Here is an 18,203-nt window from a genome sequence, read left to right as displayed (position 1 = left end):
ATACGCATTGGATTCTTCCCAAGAACCTAGTATGCCAGAATGAATCAGCAGAGTACATATATGGATCCAAGCAATGTGGCCTTTTGTACTTGATAGGTGGAGATTTTGTCCATGTGTGGCAGGTTCAATCAAGTGCCTTCCAAGGGGTTTTTTGGGTGTGGCATTCAATGTGCCAATAATCCCTGGGAGCACAACTGCTGCTTTATGCTATGATCTCTTGATTTCCATTTTGCAGATTTCTGCCAGTTGCCAATCAGTTTCTGATCTTCCCTTTTCCAAAGTCTCATCGACCTGTCTGACCTTGAAACTCTGCATCGTTTCTTCACAGGGAAAGTGCTCCAAGCCCCTGGGTGTGTCGGTTGCCCTCTTCTGTACTTTTTCCAGCTCTGCTGTCTCCCTTTTGAGATGTGGTGATCAGAACTGAACAACATGTTGCAGATGAGGACACACAAAAAATCTATACAACATTCAAAATTGGCCACCAGCTTCACCATGATAGTTGGAGGTCACTCAAGAGGAGTTAAGGCCCTCCTTGGCTGCCCCAGCTCTCCCTGTGCCCAACCATTGGCATTGCCAGACTTACAACGGAGTCCCAGGCATGAAGTCCTGGTCAAGAGTATGTGCTTGTGACCAAAGTCCTACACTTTGCTACGACTCAAGGGTGCCCCCTGCAGTGTCTGGGATCTTGGGCCCCAAGAGAATAAGGTATTCACTTCCATTCCACATTGGGCCATCCTGGCAGACTTAATCCCTTTTGGACAGGGGATAATCAAGTTTAGATGATGCCATCTAATTGTCCTGGGAGTTCAGAGTTATTACCAGGTGTTTGATGGAGGCGGGACTGTGTTGTATAAGGCGTCATAGATGGACATTTGCATGGGACTGGAGAAATCTGCATGTTATTCTTAGAAAGGAGGTTGGCTTAGGTACAGCTCCAGTTAGTATAAATATTTCATCATTTGGGGTTTTCCCTGGTCTGCAGCCTCAATTGAAGAACTCAAGTGTCAGAACATGATTTTTTTAATTGCAGAACTGTAGCATAAGAACATAACAAGCCAGCTGGATCAGACCAGAGTCCATCTAGTCCAGCGCTCTGCTACTCGCAGTGGCCCACCAGGTGCCTTTGGGAGCTCACATGCAGGATGTGAAAGCAAGGGCCTTCTGCGGCTGTTGCTCCCAAGCACCTGGTCTGTTAAGGCATTTGCCATCTCAGATCAAAGAGGATCTCTTTTTCTCCTTGTAAGGCTCCTGAGAGCTGAAGCTGCTGGGAGGTGGGGCTTAACAGGGGTTAACAGAGTTCATCTCTTGTTCCTCTTTGTCCTGGGCTGTTGAGAGGTGGGGCTTTAGTTCAGGTCCAAAAGGACAGAGTCCAACACCCACACTGAATTCCAAAGAAGGGAGGTAGAGCAGTGCTGGGCACAGTGTGACTAGAGCAGAGATTAGTCCAGGAAATACTAATCAATAAACTGCTGCCTGGGCAGCCTAAATATAGGAAAATTTGGTCTTCCAGCTATGTGAAAAGAGCCACTCTTCCTAAACAAAGAAAGTTCCTCTTCTCCTGGGGAGGACAAAGCAGTGGACGGTGGCTTGATGAGTCAACGCCAGGAAGTGTCCAGCGGCTGATTAGATTTTAGGTGGAGTTTGCTGAAATCACAAGTTTGGGGTATTCCAGTTCAAAGAGAGGTTGAGTAGTTCCTGGTGTCAGGGCAGGAAGGGTGTGATGGGATTAGTGAGAATAGCTGGCAGGAGGATTGATTGCGTTAGGCTGGCATTTAGCATATCTTTTGTGGGCAAGAGAGCACGGGTACCGTTTCCAAAGGCTGCGGCTATTGTCATCCCAATAATTTTACTGAGGCCACTGGAGAGGTGCACCTGGCAGGTACGCATTCCAGAAAGGGACACAGGGACTTGCCCGGACAGATCCTTCCTATGGGCACCAAAGTTTAGGCCTGGGCATTCCTTCCTTCCTTCCTTCCTTCCTTCCTTCCTTCCTTCCTTCCTTCCTTCCTTCCTTCCTTCCTTCCTTCCTTCCTTCCTTCCTTCCTTCCTTCCTTCCTTCCTTCCTTCCTTCCTTCCTTCCTTCCTTCCTTCCTTCCTTCCTTCCTTCCTTCCTTCCTTCCTTCCTTCCTTCCTTCCTTCCTTCCTTCCAAGTTTAGGCCATGGCATTCATTTTGGCCTGTGCTGTCTATGGCACCTTTAGAGGCAGAGTGCTGTCCTTAAAAACAGCCCCCCCCCCCGCCCCGCAATTCTACCACAGGTCGGTCTGGTAACACAACCATCCTATCCCTTTCTTGCCTTACCCTTTTACAAGAAACCTGCTTATACAGACTGTTTTGGGCTTTGCTTAGTGCAGTCTGTTGCTCTGGGATATTTCTCCCAATCTCTTCCCCATGAGCTAGGCAGGCTGTACAGGTGCTACCAGGTTGGTTACAAGTTGTGTTGTTACTGCTTTAGTACTGCGCTGGAAGACTGCCTTCTCAGGGGGTCAGTCTAAAACGTTCTCATCAGGTCCTGAGTGCTGGTGGCTTGGAAGCAGGGTGCATTGCAGGGAATCCTTGGTCTGAGGAAGTCTCCCAGCAAGGAAAGGCACCATTTCCCCCTTCATAAGAACATAAGAACAAGCCAGCTGGATCAGACCAGAGTCCATCTAGTCCAGCACTCTGCTACTCGCAGTGGCCCACCAGGTGCCTTTGGGAGCTCACCTGCAGGAGGTGAAAGCAATGGCCTTCTGCTGCTCCTGCTGCTCCCGAGCACCTGGTCTGCTAAGGCATTTGCAATCTCAGATCAAGGAGGATCAAGATTGGTAGCCATAGATCGACTTCATAAATCTGTCCAAGCCCCTTTTAAAGCTATCCAGGTGAGTGGCCATCACCTCCTCCTGTGGCAGCATATTCCAAACACCAATCACGCGTTGCATGAAGAAATGTTTCTCTTTGATTAGTCCTAATTCTTCCCCCCAGCATTTTCAATGGATGCCCCCTGGTTCTAGTTTTGTGAGAAAGAGAGAAAAATTTCTCTGTGTTAATATTTTCTATCCCATGCATAATTTTATAGACTTCAATCATATCCCCCCTCAGCCGTCTCCTCTCCAAACTAAAGAGTCCCAAACGCTGCAGCCTCTCCTCATAAGGAAGGTGCTCCAGTCCCTCAATCATCCTCATTGCCCTTCTCTGCACTTTTTCTATCTCTTCAATATCCTTTTTGAGATGTGGCGACCAGAACTGAACACAGGACTCCAAGTGCGGTCGCACCACGGCTTTATATAAGGGCATGACAATCTTTGCAGTTTTATTCTCAACTCCTTTCCTAATGATCCCCAGCATAGAGTTTGCCTTTTTTACAGCTGCCATGCATTGAGTTGACATTCATCATGACACTTGTAACCAAACACTTTTTTAAAAAAAAAATCCTACTTGAAAACCACTAAATAAGCCCATAATTGGACATGTGAGGGATTGAACCAGGTTCTCTGCCACAGACACAGGCCTGAAGAGGAGGGCGGGGATGCGGGACCACCGCCCACTTCCCAGAAAATGTGAGTGCGTGGAACGCTGCCATTCACTGTCTTCCGTGACAAACAGGCGATGCTGTTCATAAGCTCTAAAGCACAGGTGTGAAACTCGTGGCCCTCCAGATGTTATGGACTACAGTTCCCATCACCCCCTGCCAGCATTATGCTGGCAGGGGATGATGGGAACTGTAGTCCATAACATCTGGAGGGCCACGAGTTTCACACCTGTGCTCTAAAGCCGTGGTAGCGAACCTTGGGCACTCCAGATGTTATGGACTTCAATTCCCATCAGCCCCTTCCAGCATGGCCAATTGGCTGATGGGAATTGTAGTCCATAACATCTGGAGTGCCCAAGGTCCGCCACCACTGCAAAGTAATGGGTGGACGATCCGTTCCCCTCCACAGGCACCAGATGGGTGGCTTTTGGCAGCTGACACCTGCCCCAGTCACCAGCGTTGAGGACAGCCGTGGCCCAGACTCCCCCTGTGAGGGTGGTCAGGAGAGGAAGGTGGCTGAGACCCGTGCAGACTGCTCTGACATGGCCAGGAATTGGCCAATGAGAAGGCAAGGCCAAGCCTGGACTCTGGGAAGGCCGGAGGGGAAGCAGTTAAGAAACAACCCAGAACAACAAAGCGGGGCCGAGAGTCAGAAAAGGCTTCTGTTTCCTTTTATAGTTGCCCAGGTGAGGAGGCCCAATTGAAGGAGATGAAAAGTGGTGGGAGGGGCAAGGAATCATAGACCAGGGAACACCTTCACTCGCCTGGCTAGGGGGGGAGGAAGAAGAAGAAAAAGAAGAAGAACAACAAGAAGAACAACAAGAAGAAGAAGAACAAGAAGAAGAACAAGAAGAAGAGCAACAAGAAGAAGAAGAAGAAGAGCAACAAGAAGAACAACAAGAAGAACAACAAGAAGAAGAAGAAGAAGAGGAAGAGGAAGAGGAGTTGTTTGGATTTATATTCCCCTTTTCTCTCCTGTAGGAGACTCAAAGGGGCTGACAATCTCCTAACCTTTCCCCCCTCACAACAAACACCCTGTGAGGTAGGTGGGGCTGAGAGAGCTCCTAGAAGCTGTGACTCGCCCAAGGTCACCCAGCTGGTGAGTGTGGGAGTGCACAGGCTAATCTGAATCCCCCAGATAAGCCTCCACAGCTCGGGCGGCAGAGTGGGGAATCCGGTTCCTCCAGATTAGAATGCACCTGCTCTTAACCACTGCTCCACTGCAGGGAGGCAGCAACAGGCAGGGGAGGGTAAGGGGAAGTTGGTTGGGGGTGCTGGAGACTCTCTTCCTTGCCAGTTCTAAGGCCCTTTTTGGTGGCAGGATGGCGGACGACAGGAAGACCGTCTCGGGGTGGGGAAGCCTCGCAGCCGCTGTGTCCGTCTGCCCTTCATGAAATAACCAAAAATGCAGTGCTAAAGGGAGCCAAAGCAGCCTTTGTTGGAGCTCCCCACCCGTGGTCCATCTTAGCCAAGCAGACCCCTCTCTATCACCCACACCAAGGCCGCTGCATGCTTTGGCGCAGATTGGCAGGTGCCTGCAAAGTCCACCCATTGTTTCAGTGTCTGTGAATGTCCAGGGATGGGCGCCTTACCCATCCCAGACTGCAGCCACAACCATCTCAGGGCTTTAGGGGCACCCCCTGACCCCGAACCCCCTTGTGGCGACAACCTACCGAAGGGGGTGGTGTAACAAACTGAGACCTGCAATCAGAATCTCTATAGAAGAATAGGATCTTTATTGAAAGGCTGAGGCTCCATTCCAAGGCTTGCGAGCAATGAGATAAAAACAGAATAAAAGTGTCCAAGAGAACTCTGGCTCGTCCTCCAGAGAAACCTTCACACGCCGGACCGGGCCAGTCCGGGAAGAGCTTCAAGTAAAGCAGGTAACACTAACAGCAAGAATACACAACAGGTGGTAAGCAGTAACTGACCAACATTCCAATCCCCTCTTCACAGATGGGGAGGAAGAGGAGACGGTCCTCACAGTCACCGCCGAAGCGGATCGTCCCACCCACGCCTGACGCTGCAAAGAAATGGCCCAAACTCCGCCGTTGATTGGCCTCTCACACGAATGGGCAAAATGGAGGCACGCTGTTCTGGTGCCGCCGCGATGGCCCTTCGGGGGTACAGAGGATTGTGGCCACGACCCAAGAACGGGCCCAGCTTCTGGGTGGGGACTTGGGCCACACCCAACCCTTAAACATTGAGGGGGGGGTCAATCATTCAGGCAGCCAGTCAGTAGACTGGGGGAGCTCGATGGATGCCCGGTGGCCAAACGGAGATTGGAGGGCAAAGGAGGGTGGCCAGGGAAGGGGGGAGATAAGGAGGGGAGGGACCAGAAAGAGGGGAAGGGGTTTGGAAGCAGGAGGATGGAGACTGAGAAGGAGCATCAGTGACACAGAAGAACCGGGGAGAGAACCAGAGAACGGAGGAACCAGAGGCTCCAAAGGGGGAGAAGACCAAGGCAGGGAAAGGCAGAGGCAAGGGAAGTGTGGAAGAATGAGCAAGGAGGGACCCAGGACCAGGATTATCCCCCTCCGCAGTGCCCAACTTGTGTCTGCTTCAGGCTGCCAGCCAGGCTTGTCAGCATCCCCGTCCTAGCGGGAAGAAGCTGACTCATCCTGTGGTTTCGGAGGCTCTCCGGTATGAATTGCCCCCAGGAGGGCGGATGCGAGGATGGAGGGGTAGGAGGGACAGCACATGTTGGAGGGCATGAGTGCCTGGGAGACGCTCGAGTACGGGGGCACACCGCCAGAAAAGGGTCTCTCACACTCCCCCGACTGACCTCTCCTTCCAAAGTGTGGATTCAGAGAAACCGCTGAGGTTGCAAGACCTCCTGGCTCCAATGTGTACGTACAACTTCCAAATCCCCTGCCCAAATCCCCCTGCACCCTTTGCCCTGTTCATTGTCTTGTATCCAGGTGCTGCAAACCCCTGCCTGCCTGCCTTGTTTGTTTTTCCTCTTGCAAACTGTCAATAAAAGGGCTTGGGGAGAAACGGGACGGCAGAGTTGCCCCCTGCATCTCTCACTTGCCGAAACGACATGCTGTCTCCGTTGGGGTAAGACTACCAGCACAAGCACCCCCTGGAGAGGGGGGGAGGCATAGTGCCACAGTGAACAAACTGCGTGTTTGTCATGGGCTACATTAAATGGTGGCATTTCACATTCTCTGGGAGATGGATGGCAGTCCCACATTTCTTCCTGGCTCTGTGGCTCAGGGGAAGAGTACCTGCTTGGCGTGGAGAAGATGCCAGGTTCAGTCCTTGGCAACTCCAGTTCCCGACTCATTTGGTGGCCAGAGATGTGAAGGACCCTCAGCCTGAGACTTCAACACGGAAACAGGTCCAGTGTTCAGCTGACGGGATCACAGCTGCCGAAAAAGGAACATTCTTCTATTGAAAGAGTTTGCCATGAAATTCCGGGCTTCTCTATTTATAGTAGGGTTACCAACCCTCCTGGATCAGTTCATAGACAGGACTCTGAAGCGGGGATTTATATTATTATTATTATTATTATTATTATTATTATTATTATTATTATTATTATTATTATTATTATTGTTGTTGTTGTTGTTGTTGTTGTTGTTGTTGTTGTTGTTGTTGTTGTTGTTGTTTATTAAATTTAGTATACCACCCTATCCCCGAAGGGCTCATGTCCTGCCTGTTCACCTATGGCGGCTCCTGTGCCATTCCAGAAAAAGGATGGCCCACTATGGTTGTGTATGGACTATCATGGCTTGAATGCTATCTCTATGACCAACCGTTAGGCATTGCTGCTTGCCAAGGACTTGTTGCTCCGTCTGGCTAAGGGGAAAGTGTTTACCAAATTAGATTTGAGAAAGGCTTATTGTAGGGTCTGGACCCGTGAGGGCAATGAATGGAAGACAAGTTTTAACTCTCAGTTTGGACAGTACGGATATCTCGTTATGCCCTTTGGGTTGAGCAGTGCTCCAGGATGTTTATGAATCTGATCAATGAGCTGTTGCATGAGCATTGGTCTAAAGGAGTTGTGGTTTATTTGGTTGATGTGTTGGTTTGCAAAGAGATCATAAGAACATAAGAACAAGCCAGCTGGATCAGACCAGAGTCCATCTAGTCCAGCTCTCTGCTACTCGCAGTGGCCCACCAGGTGCCTTTGGGAGCTCACATGCAGGATGTGAAAGCAAGGGCCTTCTGCGGCTGTTGCTCCCGAGCACCTGGTCTGCTAAGGCATTTGCAGTCTCAGATCAAAGAGGATCAAGATTAGTAGCCATAAATCAACTTCTCCTCCATAAATCTGTCCAAGCCCCTTTTAAAGCTATCCAGGTTAGTGGCCATCACCACCTCTTGTGGCAGCATATTCCAAACACCAATCACACGTTGCGTGAAGAAGTGTTTTCTTTTATTAGTCCTAATTCTTCCCCCCAGCATTTTCAGGGAATGCCCCCTGGTTCTAGTGTTGTGAGAAAGAAAGAAAAATTTCTCTCTGTCAACATTTTCTACCCCATGCATATTTTATAGCCTGGAAGAGCCCGTGCAATTGGTATGGTCTGTCTTAACCAAGTTGAAGGATAGCTGTCTGTACCTGAAGCTCTCTAAGTGTGAGTTCCACAAGGACAAGTTGGACTTTCTGGGCTACCAAATATTAGCACCTGTATGTTCTTCTATGGCTAACAAGGCCCAGAGAAAACCTGGTGGCTTCTTGCACCTGTGGAGGCTCCTCAGAGCCCCTGGTCAGTGATGGCCACGGATCATCTAACTGACCACCCCACCCCCAGGGCCAGGAAAGCAGCAACTTGGGTGCTTGTGGATGTTAGGCACAGGGCAGGGTCCTGTGTTCAGAGCTAAGGCTCTGTCCGGTTACTCACAAATAACCATCCATAAGCTTCTTCAGTGTTCAGAGTTTTATTGTTTCAATTCTGCGCAGAAGAGGGAACTCTCCTATGTTAGCAACAGGGAGGAGGTTCGAAGCGCTGCCGCCTGTGCAACATAATTTATAGTTACAAAAACATACCTCCCTGCTTCTTGCTCATTGGGTTGAGTCAAGTAAACGTACAGACTTGGTCATCTTATCCCACCTCTTCTGCTAACCCTTATCTATTTGTGAATTCCTTGCTTGCTCCCTTATCTCTACTAACAGGCTTCAAAGGAGGAGATATGACAGTCAAGCCATTAATCTCTCCTTCTGTTCCAATTAGTACCGTTCAGGTGGGATATGATCTCAGAGCAGGTGTGCTTTATCCCAATTAGCCAACAAACTTTTAAGACTTCTATCTGCTGTCCAGGTCACTATGTTCCCTTCTTTCTACTGAGAGGCCCCGTGTCAGGCTGCCCCATGAGTTTCATTTCTCCATGGCCTTTAACTCACCCCTCCCACATTCCTCCGTGTTTACCTGATTATGGACACCTTCCCAAAACAGGCCTGAAGCAACTTCCCACAGTGCAAAAGCCGGCTAAGTTGCTTGTGAGTCATATTTGGAGGTGGCATCAACGCCAAGCAAAAGGATTCCTGAGAGAGGAGCCCCATTGGTGCTCATTTTCGGTCATGTTTTTCAGAACTGTTCAGTGTAGAGCAAGGACTAAGCTCCACCCACTGTTTCGTGCAGCCCAGCTGGGACACTGCTTCTTAGGGCATAGCATAAAGCACCAGTTCTGCTCCCAGTGATTTTTGGCACACTGCACGGCACACCAAAAACAACCCTTGGAAGGCACTTGATTGAACCTGCCACACATGGACAAAATCTCCACCTGTCAATTACAAAAGGCCACATTGCTTGGATCCTTACATGTACTCTGCTGATCCATTCATACGAGGTTCTTGGGAAGAATCCAATGAGTATGAAGGCTGACACCAGCTGAAGATCTGACCGTTGCAATTTCATCTAATATTTTATTTATATTCCTCCCACTCCCATGAATGCGGGCCAGGGTGGATTACAGCAGGAATAACACACAACCATACAAAAATAGTATCCCACTGAGAACATAAGCATAAGCTCAACTAATACTGCCAAACCAAAACATTTGACACAAAAAAATCTAGACGATGATACTTGGAAAGGCTGATATATAATTTTATTACGGTCAAAGACCAGAAATTTTTATGCTAATCTTACAAATTTGCTATTTCACCAATTTTAGCATAATTTAAGAGAAAGTATTATATACTAGAATCAAAATCATTTCCTAAAATTAATATTATAGTAAAAACTCTTAACTTTAAAATTATTTATACATTCATGGTTTTACCTACACATTAGGTTACAGGTTACAGCCTCTCTACACTCCCGTTTGTTCAATCTTAAATTGAAGTATAATAATAATAATAATAATACAGTGGAACCTTGGTATTCGTTGGTAATCCTGTCAGGATTTACAAAATGGCTGACAGATAAACAAAATGGCTGACAGATAAACAAAATGGCTGAAGGTGTGTTCAGCTTCATAGTTTAGCAGAAAGCATCATAAAGTTATTATAAGTCATGGGCCGTTTCTGCACGGGCGGAATATGGCGGCCTGGGGACGGCAAAAACGGCGTCCCAAGGCCGCCATTCGCACAGGGGGCGCAGCTGCGTTGCAGCCTTGCCGCCCTCGCGCCGCCCGACCGGCGCCAAGTTGGCGTTTCCCCAGTGCGCTTCAAAGCGCACTTTTTGGGGAAACGCCGCCTTGAAGCTGCTGCCGAGCGAACGGCAGCGGCTTCAAGATGCCTCCTCCCCCAGCACTTACCTTGTTCCCGGGCCTCCGGCACGTCGCCGAAGCCTGGGGACATGCCCCCCTGCCCTGCGCCGCTGGTGCTCCACGGCGCCGGCGTCCCGCATCTTCCCAGGACTGTCCATGCGGACGGTCCCAGCGTCGTCGGGTCGGCGTGAAATACGCCAACCCAGCCGTTTCCGCCTCCGTGCGGAAACGGCCATGGAAAGTTCAGGTGACAGTTGGGCTTCAGTAGAAAAGTAACAAGTGGTGACCTTTAATATGATTGGTGGAGAACTTTGGACCAATCAGGGGCTTGTTGCTTGGGCAGGATAACTTATCCATTATATGAATCTGAGCCTGAACTGGAGTTGGTAACCATTCTGTGTGAAGTGCTGCTCCTTGATTATTCGTCTCTGATAATAAGCTGTGTGCAGCAGTGGCGTAGGAGATTAAGAGCTCATGTATCTAATCTGGAGGAACCGGGTTTGATTCCCAGCTCTGCCGCCTGAGCTGTGGAGGCTTCTCTGGGGAATTCAGATTAGCCTGTACACTCCCACACACACCAGCTGGGTGACCTTGGGCTAGTCACAGCTTCTCGGAGCTCTCTCAGCCCCACCCACCTCACAGGGTGTTTGTTGTGAGCGGGGAAGGGCAAGGAGATTGCAAGCCTCTTTGAGTCTCCTGCAGGAGAGAAAGGGGGGATATAAATCCCAACTCTTCTTCTTCTTAAGAAAGCTGTGTGCTGAAATATGCTGTATAGAGCTGATAGAGAGTGTTATGTTTAATCAGAAGCGTTCTGTATGGTTCTATTAGTTTGTATAGGTAGTCTTGTATATATTTGCAACTTCTCAAGTAAAAGCCTTCCTGTGGAATGAAGATCCTGTGTGGAGAGTGTTTATTCCATATGAGAAGAAGGTTCCTGTGTTAGCAAGTGGATTACATCATTCTCTCCTTGCCACGAGTACTACCGCTGCATTAAAATACCTCTGCTGATAAATCCGTCAGAAAAGAATCGATGAAAACCGAAACCGATGAAAACCAAGGCAAACTTTTCTATAGGAATCAATGTAAATCCAATTAATCCGTTCTAGGCACTCCAAAAAACATACCAAAAACACATTTTTGGTGAATAAACATAGTGTTTAATGCTGAAAACAGTAACAAACAATAACAGTAGGACCAGCTTCAGAGCCAGTGGACCAATGTCACACCAGAAAGCTGTCCAAAAGAGGTCTGTTTCTGACGCCTTTTTAAGATTTGTCTGAAATGGGGCAAGACATTGTCATTGAAAAAGTTGCAGACACGGCCTGCAACAGCTTTGTGTTGACAACTCTGCCCCTTATCGGTCACAAGACCACGCGATTCAGTTGCAAAAAGGCAAATGGTTGAAAAGTCAGTGAAAGTTTATTATCAGAGCTCTTAACAGGTAAGCTTATCTGGGTCCAGGATGACCTTTGCAAGCAATACATTCATTTTTATAATGATACGTCAACAAACAGCATTGGATTAATGATTGGTTAATTAATATTTCACGTCCTCCTTCCTCCTGTCTATGTCTTGTCTAAATTTGGATGCGTTCCGGTATATGTGGTTGACGACCAGTTTGTTGGCTATCTATTGAGATAGTTGCATGTCAAGGATAACCATGAAGCAAAGCTCCCTGGGGAGGGGGTCAGAAAAGGGAGGCAGGTTGCTTTTCTGAGAATCACAAGGACATACTACCAAGGCGTATTTCTCAGAGAACCCTGGTGGTTTTGGCAAGTACTTCTTGGGTACAGGATATAGCTTATAGTCTTGGCGGGGCAATCAGTCTGCGGTCTGAGCTACGTGCATCTTAGCACGTTTGCAAGAAGGATGTTTTTCAGAAAAATAAAATGCTTTTCAAAGTTTTTAACTCTGTAGGTTTTTAGCTTCAGCAGAGAGGCCTTTAAAATCACCTTTTTGGGGTTCACCTTACAGTGTGGGTGATTTTTCTCCACAAACCCCTGCACCTTACTGCAAATTGATGACAACCGAGGCAAATCGAAAACCGAGACAAATTTTTCACTGAAAAAATAGATGAAAACCGAAACCGATGAAAACCGAAGGCAATGAAAACCGAGGTTCCACTGTAATAATGAAATGAAATACTATGACTATTACATCCTCCCTACTCTCCATTTCTTTACAACAAATGCAAAGAATTTAGCAACCAATTTGGACCAATTTGAGTTCTTACCTTGCAGGAGCTTCCTTAAACATACCCTGTCTGGATAACCCCTGAAATTATTTAGAATTGGATCTAACATCTTAGCTCTTATTTCTACAAAATGTGGGCATTTCTCCCAAATTGCAAGAACAAGTCCTTTTTTCTTTGGGTATCTCTATATCTTCCTTCTAAGACCGCAGACGGCAGCAATGCGCATCTCACCAAGGTGAAGGCCCTTCTGAGTGAGCGTATTTCGATGTTAGATATATATAGGGCTGCAGACTGTATGTATTTACGAGATGCAGTTAACACAAAATCCAGATAGTTAGACAGATCTTGTTGTCTAGCAATGTCTTGTTTGGCTGTAGCTGTGGGATGAGATATTAAGTCATGGAGTGATAAACCCATCTTTGTTGCCTTCTCGTTTACTTCCCGAAGCCATCTGGGTTGAAAGGAGTCACTGGCAATAAGTGGCCATAGTCCTTTTTGGTTACTGTAGGCCTTCAGCCATATATGTATGCTGTTGTAGGAATATTCTATCTTCTATTCTCATTAGTCTGGTTTCAAGCTGCAAAAAGGCATTAGCCACTCCTGGAGGAATTTGCAAGATGGCTCTTAGAAATTTTGTTTGCGTCCTCTCCAAGATCTTTATGTTTGCAGTCTGGTAAGTTAGGTATACTCCGTATATGAGTTGTGGAATGATTTTAGCCTCATACAGTTTTAAGGCTGCCGGTACATAAAACCCTCCCTTTGAACAGAAGAATTTGCGTACTGCGTCTGTGGTTCTTTAGGCCCTTTCTGCTACTAATTTCAGATGTTCACTATTGGAACCAGAGGATTGTATGACCGCTCCCAGATATTTAAAGATGTCTACCTGATCAATTTTATTCCCTTTTATATTCCAGGTTCTCTTCTTGCTTTTGCTGCCAAATTTCATAATTTTTGTTTTGAAAAAAATTATGATTAATTCTTCCTTTTCACAGTACTCTGTGAAAAACAGGAGAGCTCTTCAAAGGCCCTGGAAAGGCTGATCTTAAGGTCGAAGATCTTGCAACACTGAAAACGTTTGTATGCTCCCTCACCTGTGTGAATTATCTGATGCAAAACACAGTTTAGCATTTATATGCTTTACCCCCGTGTTAATTCTCTGTGCACTTTAAAATATTCCCTTTGAGGAGATTCCGGAGGATGATGGCGGCTTTCACTAGCCTCTGGTGAGCGCTCAGAGGAACCCCTGATTTATTGTCGAAGGCTTTCACGGCCAGAATCACTTGGGTGCTGTGTGGTTTCCGGGCTGTATGGCCGTGTTCTAGCAGCATTCTCTCCTGACGTTTCGCCTGCATCTGTGGCTGGCATCTTCTGAAGATGCCAGCCACAGATGCAGGCGAAACGTCAGGAGAGAATGCTGCTAGAACACGGCCATACAGCCCGGAAACCACACAGCACCCAAGCGAACCCCTGATTGTTTTTGGGCCCTGTCCCTCTCGGAGACCCTCGTTGGCACATGAGAGAGTTGTCTGATAAACCCAGAATCTCAGATTTTAAGAAACCAGAGGAGTTTCTGGTGACAATCTGATCTGGGATCCAATAGAGCAACGCAAGACAGGGCTACTGGAAAACGCAAAAGCCCCAAAACTTTAAAACAATCATCTCAATAAAATTTATATATTTTTTATTATTTTTTATTATTTTATTATTTTTATTATCAAATAGTAGTATGTTGAACTCTTCCAATAGTATTATTGTATATACTTATTGTGTGTGTGTGTGTGTGTGTGTGTGTGTGTGTGTGTGTGTGTGTATATATTGTTTATAATTACATTCCTTATATTCGAGGGTATGATCACTTACACAGGGGGGAAGAGATAGAATTTCATTATATGTACATGATTATATGTCATTTACAAAATACAATATAACATTTATTTTGAAAAAAGATATTCCTTTTGAGCAAATATTTTCCAAACGCCCAAGCATTTATATTACTACTCTCTCCTGTGTGGCATCATTGATGGGATTTTAGATTGTCATTACGAGCAAAGCTTTTTTCACACTACAAGTATTTATATGGTTTCTTCCCCCGTGTGAATTCGTCCATGAGCAGCTAGGCCAGGGGTAGGGAACCTGCGGCTCTCCAGATGTTCAGGAACTACAATTCCCATCAGCCTCTGTCAGCATGGCCAATTGGCCATGCTGGTAGGGGCTGATGGGAATTGTAGTTCCTGAACATCTGGAGAGCCGCAGATTCCCTACCCCTGAGCTAGGCCTTCATTCCAAGCAAAGATTTTTCATCATTCCAGGCATTTATATGGTTTCTCCCCAGTTTGATTAATTAATTATTGAGGAGGCGAATATAATTTAAGAGAACAGACAAGAAATCAAAATAAACAATCAAGATTGTCATTGGTTCCAATACCAACAGCTTAAAGAAAAATTCAAATTGGATAAAATAAAAGGTTTTGAGTTGAAAGACTCTGTTTTATTAAAAATTTATAAAGAATCTCAAAAAGGAATAATTAAAAAATATATATAAAAGTACATTGCAAGCAGAATTGATGGATGAACAAGTAAAACATTGCATGATGAAGTGGGCATTAGATCTGGGAAGAGAAATCAATATGGAAACATGGGAAAGAACATGGAAGAAAAGTATCAAATTTACTAAGGCTGTAAGAATACAAGAAAATTATATTAAAATGCTTCATAGATGGCATTTATATCCCAGTAAATTGGCTAAGATATATAAGAATTATTCAGATAACTGCTGGAAATGTCAATCTCAAAAAGGTACATATATACATACTTGGTGGATATGCTCATTGGCCCAAAAATATTGGAACGGAATATATAAGTTAATGAAAAAAAATTAGGAATTGAATTTGAACTAAAACCAGAAATGTTTCTCCTAAATATATATGAATTGAAAATAAGTAAACAAACTGAAATATTGATTTTATATATGCTGGCAGCACCTAGGATACAATACATGAAGAAATGGAAGAAGACCTTTACACCAACTACAGAGGACTGGCTATCGCAATTATTAGAATATGCAGCATATGATAAATTATCCAATATAATTCATAATAAAACAACGGATAATTTTTTAGAAATATGGCATCCTTTATTGAAGTTTTTACAATTAAAGGAAGAGTATAAGAAATTGTATGAATATTTGCAATGCTGATTTGAAGAAAATAAGAATAGAAGAAATTGTATAAGGGAAACCATAATATCTAATTCAATGTAAATAATACTAAGTAACAAGAACTCAAGAGTTAAAGGAAATGGTAATATTAATAATAGAAATGCTAAGTGGAGGTCACTCCCAAGTCCCTTTCTCTTTCTTTCCTTCTCCTCTCTTCGATCTGAATTTTCTTCTCTTACCCTTATGTACTTTTACTCTTCTATATGGCTTGTTCTTATGTTCTTTTGTTCTTATTTACAGGTTAGTATCCAGTTAATTACTTTCACTTCATTTTTTTTCCTTTTTTCTCCTTCTTTCTTTTCTTATATCTTAGTATTTGTGACACCGGATGTATTTTGTATATGTTTTCCGTATGATATCTTATATATGAAGGAATAATTAGGAAAGTAAATGTAAAATGGAATATACAACAATGTGGAATTTAAAAAATGTATTTCTTTTTTTAAAATATATGAAACAAATAAAAAAATTATTAAAAAAAATATGGTTTCTCCCCAGTTTGGATACGTTGATGGCTAGTAAGCTTTGAACTCTGAGGAAAACTCTTTCCACACTCCAAGCATTTATATGGTTTCTCCCCAGTGTGGATGCGTTGATGGGCAGTAAGGTTTATATTGTGAGCAATGGCTTTTCCACATTCTAGGCACTTATATGGTTTCTCCCCAGTGTGGATGCGTTGATGGGTAGTAAGCTTTGAAGTCTGAAAAAAGCTCTTTCCACACTCCAAGCATTTATATGGTTTCTCCCCAGTGTGGATGCGTTGATGAACAATAACCTCTGAACTATAAGCAAAGCTCTTTCCACATTCCAGGCACTTATGTGGTTTCTCCCCAGTGTGGATGCATTGATGGACAATAACCTGTGAACTCTGAGCAAAGCTCTTTCCACATTCCAGGCACTTATATGGTTTCTCTGCAGTGTGGATATGTTGATGACGAGTAAGCTGTGAATGCTGAGCAAAGCTCTTTCCACATTCTAGGCACTTATATGGTTTCTCTCCAGTGTGGATGCGTTGATGGATAGTAAGCTTTGAACTCTCAGGAAAGCTCTTTCCACACTCCAAGCATTTATATGTTTTCTCCCCAGTGTGGATGCGTTGGTGGACAATAATCGCTGAACTATGAGCAAAGCTCTTTCCACATTCCAGGCACTTATATGGTTTCTCCCCAGTGTGAATTCGTCCATGAGAAGCTAGGGTACCACTCTGGGCAAAGCTTTTCCCACATTCAAGACATTTATATGGTTTCTCTGCAGTGTGGATATGTTGATGACTAGTAAGCACCGAACTCTGAGCAAAGCTCTTTCCACATTCCAGGCATTTATATGGTTTCTCCCCGGTGTGGATTCGTCCATGAGAAGCCAGATGGTCACTCCTTGTAAAACTCTTTCCACATTCCAGGCACTTATATGGTTTCTCCCCAGTGTGGATGCGTTGATGGATAATAAGCTGCGAACTGCAAGCAAAGCTCCTTCCACATTCCAGGCACTTATGTGGTTTCTCCCCAGTGTGGATACGTTGATGGCTAGTAAGCTGTGAACTCTGAGCAAAGTTCTTTCCACACTCCAAGCATTTATATGGTTTCTCCCCAGTGTGGATGCGTTGATGGACAATAATCTCTGAACTATGAGCAAAGCTCTTTCCACATTCCAGGCACTTATATGGTTTCTCCCCAGTGTGGATACTTTGATGGGTAGTAAGCTGTGAACTCTGAGCAAAGCTCTTCCCACACTCCAAGCATTTATATGGTTTCTCTCCAGTGTGAATTCTTCCATGAGATGTTAGGCTAGAATTCTGAGAAAAGCTCTTTCCACACTCCAAGCATTTATATGGTTTCTCACCAGTGTGGATGCGTTGGTGGACAATAATCTCTGAACTATGAGCAAAGCTCTTTCCACATTTCAGGCACTTATATGGTTTCTGCCCTGTGTGGATACGTTGATGGCTAGTAAGCGCCGAACTCCAAGCAAAGCTCTTCCCACATTCCAGGCACTTATACGGTTTCTCCCCAGTGTGGATACGCTGATGGCTAGTAAGCTTTGAACTCTCACCAAAGCTCTTTCCACATTCCAGGCACTGATATGGTTTCTCCCCAGTGTGAATTCGTCCATGAGAAGCTAGGCTACGACTCAGGGCAAAGCTTTTCCCACATTCCAGACATTTATATGGTTTCTCCCCTGTGTGGATATGTTGATGACAAGTAAGCTGTGAATGCTGAGCAAAGCTCTTTCCACATTCCAGGCACTGATAAGGTTTCTCCTCAGTGTGGATACGTTGATGAACAGCTAGATGGTCACTCCTCGTAAAACTCTTTCCACATTCTAGGCACTCATATGGTTTCTCCCCAGTGTGGATACGTTGATGAGTAGCTAGACGGTCACTCCTTGTAAAACTCTTTCCACATTCTAAGCACTTATGTGATTTCTCCCCAGTGTGGATGCGTTGATGGATAATAAGCTGTGAACTCTGACAAAAACTCTTTTTGCACTGCAAGCATTTATGTGGTTTCTCTCCAGTGTGGATTTTCTGAAGGACAGTGAGTTGTGAACTCTGAGCAAAGCTCTTCCCACATTCCAGGCATTTTTGTGTTTCCCCTGTTCTGAGTTGTTGATGGCCAGTAAGGTTTCCTT

At 45.4% G+C, this 18,203-nt stretch overlaps 1 protein-coding gene across 16 annotated transcripts in view; it reads right to left on the bottom strand.

The window, feature by feature from the left end:
• Window positions 1-15,753: 15,753 nt before the first annotated feature.
• Window positions 15,754-18,203, bottom strand: part of LOC125430585 (zinc finger protein 420-like) — a 43,554-nt gene continuing 41,104 nt past the window's right edge. For 7 of the 16 annotated variants that reach the window (XM_048492578.1, XM_048492581.1, XM_048492579.1 and 4 more), the window contains 3 exons: window positions 18,026-18,203; window positions 17,882-17,941; window positions 15,754-17,713 (listed from right to left, as the gene is read on the bottom strand). The exon at window positions 18,026-18,203 is cut by the window's right edge. In XM_048492578.1, the coding sequence (XP_048348535.1) occupies window positions 16,048-17,713; window positions 17,882-17,941; window positions 18,026-18,203 (1,904 nt within the window). In that variant the 3' untranslated portion in view covers window positions 15,754-16,047. Of the gene's footprint in view, window positions 17,714-17,762 lie in introns of all 16 variants that reach the window. The other 9 variants (XM_048492575.1, XM_048492576.1, XM_048492573.1 and 6 more) reach the window with 9 other exon arrangements.

Source organism: Sphaerodactylus townsendi, linkage group LG04 (assembly GCF_021028975.2).
Source record: "Sphaerodactylus townsendi isolate TG3544 linkage group LG04, MPM_Stown_v2.3, whole genome shotgun sequence".
NCBI lineage: Eukaryota > Metazoa > Chordata > Lepidosauria > Squamata > Sphaerodactylidae > Sphaerodactylus > Sphaerodactylus townsendi.
The sequence above is the reverse complement of the archived record's forward strand: the minus strand, read 5'-3'. Positions and strand labels throughout refer to the sequence as shown.